This window comes from Tauraco erythrolophus, chromosome 6, assembly GCF_009769465.1.
Source record: "Tauraco erythrolophus isolate bTauEry1 chromosome 6, bTauEry1.pri, whole genome shotgun sequence".
NCBI lineage: Eukaryota > Metazoa > Chordata > Aves > Musophagiformes > Musophagidae > Tauraco > Tauraco erythrolophus.
This window is the reverse complement of record NC_141470.1, coordinates 47506991-47518686: the sequence shown is the minus strand read 5'-3', so window position 1 is coordinate 47518686 and position 11696 is coordinate 47506991. Positions and strand designations below refer to the sequence as shown.

Below are 11696 nucleotides of genomic sequence, written 5' to 3'. Positions count from 1 at the left end.
AGAGCTTGTCCTGTAATCCAAACTGACCTCTGTGCTCCGTCAGCAAGGTAAAAAGGCTTTACCTGTTCTAATTAGTTCTAAAATGTGCCACCATCCAAAAAAAAAAAAAAAAAGGGTTTTGAGGGATTTACAATGACAGATCTGACAGTTTGCTTGGAGCTGCAAAATATAAATCCAATTTGGATCTCTCCCTAAGAATAAGTAGGTATTAGGGGATCAGACACGGACAGTGTGTCTGTAGTATAACGGTATTTGTCAATCATGATTTAATGACTCATTCAATTTTTGTTTCATGTATGTTATGACCATTTAACATTTTAATACAGAGTTAAATATAAATCATTGCTTTATATCCTCACAATCAAATCTGTCCCTCAGCTATTTGATTTATAACAGAGAGCAGAACACTGCAAAACCACTAAAAACATGCAAATTTTGTTATCTACTTAAGAGTGCTAACTGCACCTCCACATTCAAAATGAATTTTACAAGCTTAAACGGTCCTGTCTGAAAGGTCCACCCAGTGAGGAAAGCAAAAAGAGTTCTATGCACACAAACATATCCTATTTTTAAAGGACTTAAGAAGCTGTGAGGCTACCTGTTCCTTGACACATGCTATGCAGGTATATATTCTAAAAACATAGCCCAAAATAAGGTCCAGACAGAGTAATTCAAGAAAAGTAAGTGGAGTTTGATCAAGATTTCAAGAAAAGAGAGGGAAGAAATCACTATCCATACATTCTGCAACATACAAAGTAACGGGACAAAGTGGAAGTGCTATGAAGAGAAGAGAATCTCTTTTGTGTATGCTGCAGAGTAAAGTACAATCATGAGTAGGTGAAGACACCTCCAGTAGACAGAGCAGACAATACTTTTTGAAGGGAGAGAAACATGGTACAGAAGGGATCTGATCAATACCCAAAACGCTCTGAACTCAGCTGATACTTTAAATGACTTTTTTTGTTCAATGGCACATTAACTTTCATGGCAAGCATCCTTTCGAAACGCCGTCATTTTTTAATTTATACACCAAGAAATGGAAGATTTGTATACCCTTTACCATACTCCAAGGATATTCAAGGGCCCAGGTTCCTTTTCAGGACACCAGCTTGCACATTTATGTCCAAGTAGTTCTCCCAAACCCTTATCCAGTAGGACATTTTGGAAAGAACATGCAATACACAAGCAAGACTACAGACATTCAGAACAAGGGAGAAGGAACAGGTCTAATGGATCATGCTGCCAGTGAGTCAGTGGCAATTTCTGAATGGACAAGCACCGTATTTGCTTTGCTAGAAGCAACATGATTCGAGTCCATTAGCACAGGGCCTGAAAACATTCTGCTATACAGAACTCAGGTTCCATATTTCAACTTGTTTGCATTCCCTCCTTATTCCCCAGCCAAGAAATCCTTCTGGCCTGGAAGAAAGCAGGGGGAGACTTTTGCGTCCCTGAGCAGCAGTGGGACTTTCATCCAAAAAATGCCAAATGCACAAACAAGCAACATGTCCAGGCGGTGAATAAAGACCTGAAAACCCAAAAGAATCTGTACATGACCCAGCACATATGCGCTGGCCTCAGGGAAGGAGATGGATGCATAATAAATACAGCAATAGCAAGAACATTTTTAAAAGCCACTGCGGTCCCAACGCTGATTACCTTTTTTTAAACACAGATTCACAAACATGATTTAGGTACATGGGGCACGCAGATCAGTCTGGATGACGGCACGCATCACGCACCAATACTGAAGGTATCAGTACTGCCAAACAAGGTGTTTGGTGAAGACACACACTACAGTCAAACACTTCCAAATTCCAGCAAGCTTCTACAGTTGCAGTGCTTCCTTTTAGCTGTATCCAGGGCTCTTCTCTGGTGGCATTTTAAAAAAGTTACTGGAGGCAGCAATAGCGACTTTCTCAGCTGCTGGTGTTTTCCCTGTCCACTCAGAGTTCTGGGATCTCAGGGATGGTGTTGCTGGTAGCTCTGACTCTGCTGCATCCATGTGGACAGATAAAGTTGCTGAAATATAAAATTGCGGGAAAGGGGGAACAGAGGAAGAGAGTAGGAAAGGGCAATAAAAACAAAGTTAGAACAAATGACTTCATGGCAAAGACCTCATATATATCCTTTCCTATATGAAGGTGTTATTTACTGAGTTCCTACAAGTTCTCCTGCCAAATTCCTTTGAAACATAGGTTCTTGATAGCATTAACAACTTTGCCGTAATTATTCTCACATTCAGAACTCCAAATTCGCCGTCCTTTAACTAGTTCCCTTAGTCAAAGTTCCTGTTGAAAATCAAGAGCTTCAGCTGTCCCATACTCAGTTGAATTATTTTATAATCACTCAAGATAACACAAAGACTCAATTAACCCTATATCTAAGAATTTCGAAGTCTCTGAAGGCTTGGCAGATTTCAGGTTGCAAAGCTCAGTTAAAGAGGAAAATATACCTCTCCTCCTTACCAAGTAAAGGCAGTACCATGAACCTCCATATATATCCAATACAGTAAATCAGCATATTATAACAAGAAGCTACTTGCTAAGCTAGGTAGGAATCCATTCTCACTTTCTCAATACAACCACTGCTTCAAAATAGGACAGGCTATAAATAGCAAGGCAGTTTGCAGATCCATAGCTCAAGCCAATAGTCACTCAGATTTCCAGAAGACTGTCAGAGTTTACTCCCATTCTCAGTATCCTGAATCACTCAATCCTCACAAGCAGAATAGGGCAGGATAAAGAGTAATTGCCACAGGAGTCTTTGGGGCACCCAGAATTTTTTGGAACTAATAACTGCTTCAGTACAAAACACACCTTTTTTTCATTGTGTTCTCCCAACAGATAATAGCTGTTTATGTGTTTTTATTACACGTTGCATCTGCTGCTCTGTAGTGGATGAAGGATAAAGACGCCATGACAAGCCTCAACTAGAGGACTGATTGCTTTGAAGTTTAAGTAAAAAGCTGGTTCGATGCTTGAGGTTCCACACTCAGTAGATCTGGAACCCCAACAATTCTGCTTCTGTACATCCAAAACAGTGAGTCATTCCCATACAACCACCACAACACAGCTGATAACAGGACATTGCATATTTTACCTCTAGCCCATCAACTTCCTCCATCTGAAGGTCATATGAAATATGCAAAAAAAAAAAAAAGCCAAAGTCCTTAAACTACTAATCACCACCAATACTACACTACAGGCCCCTCGCTAGCAGCCTCCTCACTCAGGCTCTCCGTCTTTGATTATAAAAATAAAAAAGCAAAAGACTGAAACAGGCTTCTTGTTGCTGGGTACCATCACACCATGACACATGACAAAGAGTGAATAGATTAGCAAGAAATAGGAGAGGGAAAATCCACCAAACTGCTACTACTCATCAGACTGTTCTCTGATAAGCAGTTCCAGAGTCTGCTAACTGGCACCTTTTGGAAATTATTATTTTTCACAAGCTAAGTGTGAATACCTGCCAAGGCAGACAAAAAAAAAAAAACAACAAAAACAAAACAAAAACTTATTTATGCAGATTTTTACCCCAGGCTTACTGTAATATCTGAACAGAATGCCAGTTACCATGTGCATTGCTATGTATATAGGGGACCGGACCACATAAACATTAAAAACATCAATGTAAAGCTGGATAATTGTTAACCATTTATTTCACAACCATCTATACTTGTGGCCTATTCTGACAAACATAAGACAAACATGACAATCTTCATCAGATCTCTTTCAAACCAGAGAATAACCACCATGAGAATAACATTTTATACAGTATTTCTCAGACAAGCTCTACTGTGCCACTGAGGACGTTATTCCAAGTCTATCGCACTGCAGTGGAGAATAACTAAACACAAGGACACTATCTTTGCCTTTTGAAGTCCCTAAGTCACTGAAAGTTTGAAGGACCTTTATCACTACAGACTTTCTTCCTCCCTAGGCACTGGCCGTTGGTCACTGATTGGATGAACTTCTGGTCTAATCCAGTACAGCCAGTCTTACTTCCTCCAGATTTCCTTATTCTACTGCCAAACTACACCAGCCAGACTTTTGTTCTTACTTGGTAAAAGTCTCATGCTTTAGGGCTCACACACTGCTCAGTTGCGTAGTGTGGAAAGCACTTTCATTTTCAATCTCTCTCAACATCTGCATAAGTTTGCCCAACTTAATGTGGTAACAGTCACTTCCTGAAGAGCAAATGAATTCTGAATTCTCTTCCCAATTTCTGAATTCTCTCGTTGCTCTCAACAGCCAGGACTTTTTCCAAAATGCTATTCTTTAACAGCTATCTCAGTTATGGTATTTAGGCCACTTAGCCTCAAAAGGCAGGAATAACATGAGACATTTAATGCTATAACAATACAATAGAGACCTAGGCACTTTTGCTACAGTAATGGATGCTTTTTAATGTTCGTACAAGGGTCTCTGACAAAAGATGCTTTACCACAACCCATAAATACTCACATTCATGAAAGTATGTGAGAAGACATGGAATAAACTTAGTTTGCTTGGCTCTCAAATAAACATATCTCTAGCTCCTTTCTCTCATTCCTGCAACTAGAAGGGAGATAGCATCCACATCTCATATGCCTTTTATTAGCATCTTCCGATTTCAGCCAAATTCAACTCAAAACTTTCTGCGGATGGTGGAGGGGTGAGGCGACAGGGGAAGATTTGTAGCTGCATGTTTAAGAAAGAAGCTAAATTCATCACAATGACAGGGGAGAGTGTTGGCAGAGATTTGAGCTATTTATTCTTTTAGGAAAATCCTATAAAGAATGACATGAGGAAGCCTCTATCTGCAGTCTTGTTCATCACATTGGTGAGGAGTCCGATAACAGATGTATGCAGTAGCATGATTTAGTGCCGGGAGCTGGCCCCTGATGGGTATTAATACAGCGGCAAAGCGGAACGAGCCCCTCTTCATCACTCATCTCTATAAAAGAGGTGGAATCCGAGATGGCCCGATGTTCGGCAGAGCAAGCCCATTTGTTCTGCTGACTGATGGAGCCAGCTCAGGCTGTGTCCTTCACCTCCATGGGGCACTCAGGTTGCAAAAAAGGAGATCACTGAAGCAGGACCTGGTCAACAAGTGAGACGACAGCAGTTGGACTCAGCTAAGGAGCTATTTAAAGGTGAAGAAATTCAGCACTCTGTGTGCCTGCAGTGACAGGCATGGGTCTCCATTCCGATTCACCTGTTTCATCTTTTGCACAAACACAAAAAGCCGCTGTGGTGAGAAAACAAGGCTGCCATGATTCCTCAGGTACAGGGGAACCTCCCATATAAGACATTTATGTAGGGCTAAGTAGATGCATAGCAAGGGAGAAAAATCTATACCTATCTCATCAATGCCTAACAAGCATAAGAGTCTTCAGTTAATTCTACATTATTCCAGAGTAATCCTGTGTATTTCTTTAGGCATTAGTAATTCCACAGTCAGACCCCATTTGACAGAAATAATATCAGATTTCAGAAGTTTTCAAGTTACATGCCCAGGTTGTGCTCCAGCTGCAACTGGAAGACTGCTGCAGAAAGTCAGCTAGGACACAGCTTCAGTTACCCAATCATAAAAGTTTCTTTCCACAAGTCAGTATTGTAGCAAACTCTGCCCAAAGCTATTAACTTCGCTGGGGATATTTCTAAACAGGATCTAAGGAAGAGATCTTTAGCATTTCTGACCATTAAAGACCTTACAGGCACTTTTCTCTTCATGATCAACACAAGCATCCTGTCTGGATTCCAGTAACTACACTCTTCTTCCTTGTTTTGTAATACATACTGTAATTTTCTCTCCCTCGTCCCTAAAAAAAAAAACCCAAATAACCATCACCTTTCAAAACTCTGTGCTGTTTTCCAGTGCTGAGTTCCACTCCAGATGCAAATTCAACTCTTCAAAAAGTGTTCACTATACAATTTGCCTAGTCAGGTAAGTACAATTTACATGTTTTGAAACATGTAGGCATAGAAATAGAAGCTCTCCCTATACAAAGTGACCAGTGATGCAGTACAGAGTACACTCTAAACAATAAATAAATGGACAGGTAACAGGAGACAGTGAGACACTAGCAATTGTACCAAGAATATCTGGTATCCTAGAACTAAAATACTGTGACTACGAATTTACAATTTCACTAACACTTTCCCCTACAGAAGTTTGGATATCCTACCATGGAATATTCAAAAGCCAGAAAGGAATATTCTAAATCAGCAGTCAATAAAGATGACACTTTTGCTGAGTAACGGATTATTAATTTAATGTTCTTTTCTCTTCTTTTTTAATACAGAACCTTTCAGACAGTCTGTAACTCAGATCTGTGGCCTGAAGAGGTAACACAACTTTTCTCCCTACTTCATTATTCTACCGTCTATCCACCACCCCAAGGAAGAAATCCAAACTTCGTTCCTCCTACTCATCATCAGATCCTTTGGCCTTCCCCACTGTTTTCACATCATCATTCTTCCCATCATCTTACTCACCACTTTGTTACTGGATTACAACAATAGGATTTTTAATAAACTAGTTGGAAGAACATGGGTCGCTTGATAGTAGGCAAAATATTTCAAGAGAGGGTAGGGTGAGAAGCCAGAAAGAATTCTCCTAAACTCCTCTGTGTTCTGCAGATTAAAACTTTTTCAGATTCTGATGAGTAATCAAATACTCTCCAGAAACATGCCACGTGAAAATAAATCAGCATTTTATTCACTACATCCCCAGAGCAAGAAAAAGAAAAAAAGTTACTATTTTCACCCACAAGAGTAAGACAACTGCCAGGGAATAGGTGGTCTCACCCAGTGATGATATAAAAATTGCCAGATATCTGCTCTTGTGGAAGTGTTTAGAAACACTCTGAAAAAGGGCATCAGAGCCAACAGCTAATGTCAGCCCAGCACTGAACAAATACACTCTATATACTCATCACCTCCTGATTACCATGTACTGCATCATTTAGGAATGGTGGAAATAACACCTGATGAAGAAACAGATTATCACCTATTGTACAGTGAAGCACTGTAAATTATATTAACTTACCATAGCTGCATCATCTAAGATTTGTTTGGTAGGCAGCTTTTGATGCTATGCAAAAACTCATGATATTCTCTACACATTGCCTTTCTCATACACGTTTAATTAGTTTCAAAGGAAGGTAATGTTATTTTTGACCCTTGTGACTCTGGTATTTTGCTCAGGAGGGACATTACTTTGGAAATGCTGGTTAAAACAGATAAATCTAGGTTACCTGATGTTGGGCTGGACATGGAGGCTGCAGCTGGCTTTCGTTTTCTCTTGATCTCTCTTGAACACGGCGGTCCCAGGTGTACATTTGCTTGCCTATAGAGAAATTAAAACAAATTAAACTCTGTTCTAGTATCACCATCCTGTAAGACTCTGGCCAATCACCCTCCAACTCCCATCTTCTCATCAGCTTCTTAAATAGTAGGCAGCACAAATCAAAATCTTTTCAGGGAAGTTTTGTTCACATTCTTTGTTAATATATCATTATGCTCCCATTTAAGACCTCACACACATAAACTGCTCAGAAGAATAATTATTTCATAGCCTTTGAAGGATCTGCTTTTGTATTAACTTTAAAATAACTCTTTGTGTAAGCAAAGGTGTGATCAAGCAGTGACACAACACGTCTTACCATTACTTCTATACAAGTGCAACAAATGTTTGCAAGATTGCTCTTTAAAGGAGCCATGTGATACTTGCTCCTTTATTCAGAAATTACTTTGCAACCTATATAGTACTGTAGAGCCATGTCAGAATGTACCTGTATTCCAAATGTCCATGCATATTGTTTCCACTACAGTAATAAGTTCATAAAGTTAGGAATGCAAAACTGTCTCATGCATTTTCAAAATTATGATTTCCTTATCAACACACTGTGAAAACAGTTGAATCTGGCTTATGGGAATACAGTCTTGCTGCACCTGCAAACTGGCTGAAAGGCATAATCTCTCCCAGTCATATCAAGTCTAAAGCCTACTGATGACCACTTCAGTTTAACCGCTTGCCAATTAAGAAGAAACTTGCATTATTGATACTGACTTGAACTGAGTACTCCTCCAAGTTCTAGATGTAGGAAGAAGAGAAGTTTAATTCAGAAAAGACAGTCTTGGCAGCAGACCAGAGAACTTTCTCAAATACAATCCATAATGAATACAAATGCATAATTTATCAATGATGTTGGGTTAAAATCCCTGCTTTGTCTGAGATAGCAGTTTCTTTGGCAAGTTCCTTGGTCACTCTGCATCCGATCTGACACGCAAAATGCGGAACTACAGTGCAAATAAAATCCATTAGAGATTGTGTGGTGCTTACATGGTATAAAGATTGGAACCATACAAATGTTGATGATTAAGTGATGAAAAGCTTCTGTGTCTTTAAAGTTTGTCATTTTTATTTAAAAAAAAAAAAAAAAGCCCTGAAAGTTTACGTGCTGGGTTTATGTGGTGGGGTTTTGGTAACAGGGGAAAGGCTGCAGGGATAGCCCCTGTAAGGAGCTGAAAGAGGCTTCCCCAGCTCCAAAACCAGTTAGACTGGTCTCTGGCCAGGGCCAAGCCAATCAGCACCTCTGTGAATGCCATATTTAAGAAGGGGACAAAGGAACTCATACCATGCGGGACCTGCAGTGAAAAGAGGGGAGAGGTGGGGGAGGCTGCCCCTCACCCTCCAGCCTCCTGCCATTCGACTGGTGCCCACTGGGCAGAGTTTGTTCCTGCTGGAACTGCCAAGGTTCGTCAGGCTGGTCAGGCCCAGTGCAGCTGCAGCAGAGAGAGGACTGAGACCTGAGAGAAACAACTACGCAGACACAAAGGTCAGTGAAAATGGAGCGGGAGGAGGTGTGCCAGAGCTGAGATTCCACTGCAGCCCATGGTGAGATGGCAGGTGGTCCCCCTGCCGCCCATGGAGATTAACCGTAGAGCTGAGACTCGCCTGCAGCCTGTGGGAGAGGACCCCATGCTGGAGCAGAGATGCCTGTGCTTAAGAGAATTTGTAGAGAACTGTCTCCCATGGGAAAGGATCCCATGCTGCTGGAGACTGACATTGGATCAGAGATGCATCTGCAGTCTGTGGAGGACCCCATGCTGAAGCGGGTGTTTGCACCCTAAGAAGCTGTGACTTTGTGGGAAAAGCCCGCGCTGGAGCAATCTGATGGGTAAGGATTGCATCCTGGAGGAAGAACTCACATTGGAGAAGTTCAAGAACTGTCTCCTGTGGGAAGGGACCCCATACTGGAGCACAGGAATAATTTAAGGAGTCCTCCCCCAGAGCAGGAAGGAGTGGCAGAAACAGTGTGTGACGAACTGATCTGCTATCCCTATTCCCCGTCCCCCTGTGCCACTGCGGGAAGAAGGCAGAGCCAGGATGAAGGGAGGGGTGGGGGAAGGTGTTGTTAAGATCTGGGTTTGTTTCTCGTTATCCTCTCTGAAGTAACTGATCATGAATCAAATAGATTTGTCCCCAAGCTGAGTCTGTTTTGCCCATGGCCATGATTGGTGGGTAATCCCTTCCTGTTCTTGTCTTGACCCTCAAAACTTTTGTTACATTTTTTCTCCTCTCCACCCCACCAGTGGGGAGCTGGAAGTGGAGCAAGTGAGCGGCTGCGTGGTAGCTTAGCTGACAACTCAGCTAATCCACAACAGTTTAACACATTTATCAAGTACTGAAATCTTTTACAGATAACTAAAGGAAGAGTTCATGGCTTTGTATTTCCATGCCAAAATTCATTTCTGAAAAAAGCAGCAGAACTGTGTAGGAAGCACAAAAAATTTCCAGTATCAGCCAAGACTACAAATTATTTGAATGCTGCTAAGTCTACCTACTTACCTGTAACAAATGTGCAACCACAAAATAAGAAAGAAATATCTACTGTTCTGCCTTCTCAACTAAAATTCTGAAGTTCTACAAGAAGTTCACAAGATCTGTCATCTAAATCTGACATTAAGGGATAGTTTCAAAAATGTTTAAACTGTGCTAAGTTTCACTGACAGCCAACTTTTCAAATCTGGGAATGCATATTAATATAACGAGACACAGAAGTCTCCTGAAAACATGACCTAAAGGCTTTTGAAGAAATGAGCACACCTGTAGACTGCATATTCAAATCTGTTTGTACACATAAGTGACTAACCTGTAAGTGACTGTGCATATGCTGAAAACTACTTTTACACATGATTATGATAGTGGCTATATAGTATTTTAGCACACGTATTCTGAAACATCTAGGCACACATAGCCCAAGGAAAAGGTAGTCTCAATCAAGTTGAACTTCAGTTTTTTATTTTGCATTAGTGACACAGAACTAGATTACTAACTAGATAACTACATAATTATATGTAATAATCCAACTCATTTTATCACATAATAATAATGAGGTTCCCTTTTTAATTTTATGACCTTACACCAACATTAGCCAGCTGATCTTTGGTGGAGAATCACTACAGACTAGGAAAGAAGCATGCACTCTGATTTCCAAGAGACTATGCAATTTTTCACAGTTCACAAGTGTTACAGTTAGATTTCAAGTAAGAGCTCCTGGCTCTCAGCTCCATGCTCAAACCACATCTACTCTTACCTCTTGATTACACAGAGGGTAAAAAAAAGAGAAAAATTAAAACAGAATACGAGAAGCTCAAAATCCCTTCTTGTAGTGAAAGTAAAGGCAAATCATACTCCAGCTGGAGACTAATAGCAACGACTCGGCATATAGCAGCCCTGCCTCTAACACACAAAGGCTCAGAGGTCATAAATTGTCTCTGTAACATGTATTTCATTCAGGTTTATCCCTTATTGATCACCCACACTTCAGTTAGTAAATCAGGAACCTATTGATTACTCACTGGCTCTGACTGACCTGGTGGTAAAAGTGTCAGTTTCAAGTGGCTGGTGCACTTTACGGGCACCATAAATCTGCATACAGGGAATCTCCAGGTGGTAGGTACCTTGGGAGAGAGAGAAGCAGAAGAATGCATGCAGGAATTATAGTCCTTATTAAGACATGGACAGAAAGGGTGTCTGAGGTATAATTTATGAAATATGCATTTTTTGGTAGATGCCACGCTTTTCAATCTAAATTTCTAATCACTAGCTTGCCTACAGGTGCTATATCAGTAGGAGAACATTATTGGTGAATCTCGGTTTAACAGCAGACTCCTAGAAACACCACCACCAGGAAAGTCAGGTCATGGGTATGTGCAGCACACAACATTGCAGCGGACAGGCTGAACTATTAATTGTGAAAATCTCACTGACAGGCTGCAACCATGAATTAGTTTTTCTGTCAAAGCTGAATTTTAACAACTCTTCTGAACAGCTGAAAAATTACTCTGAAGTAGAATAGAACAGGGCTGAGAGGAAAGTCTGACAGAAAACGCACATTCATGCATTGTCACAAGCCCCTCTGTGAAGAAGTCTGAGGCAGAGAGCTTTGTCAGATGAAAGATCCTAAACTGGGCCTAAACCAAGAAACCAGAGCAGTACTTACTCTGTCCTTACTGGCTGGCTGATCATAAGAAAAAAAATAAAGTTACAGTGCTCAGTCAAAGTTGGATCTGCTAGGTGACCAGAGACTAATGTGAAAACCTACTTAACAGTCTAGAGAGGACTAAAATTCTAACCTGGGAAGAGAAAAAGTAGAACACACCTGGAGAGACAAAGCAAGATCCAAAGTGCAGCTATGC

At 40.8% G+C, this 11696-nt stretch overlaps 1 protein-coding gene across 4 annotated transcripts in view; it reads right to left on the bottom strand.

Moving 5' to 3' along the window:
- Positions 1 to 806: 806 nt before the first annotated feature.
- The window catches only part of GPATCH2L (G-patch domain containing 2 like), a 33609-nt gene continuing 22719 nt past the window's right edge, over positions 807 to 11696 (bottom strand). For 3 of the 4 annotated variants that reach the window (XM_086614134.1, XM_086614136.1, XM_086614135.1), the window contains exons 9-10: positions 7247 to 7338; positions 807 to 2022 (exon numbers count right to left, since the gene is read on the bottom strand). In XM_086614134.1, coding sequence (XP_086470260.1) covers positions 1850 to 2022; positions 7247 to 7338 — 265 coding nt within the window. In that variant the 3' untranslated portion in view covers positions 807 to 1849. The remainder of the gene's footprint in view (positions 2023 to 7246; positions 7339 to 11696) is intronic. The other variant, XM_086614137.1, reaches the window with a different exon arrangement.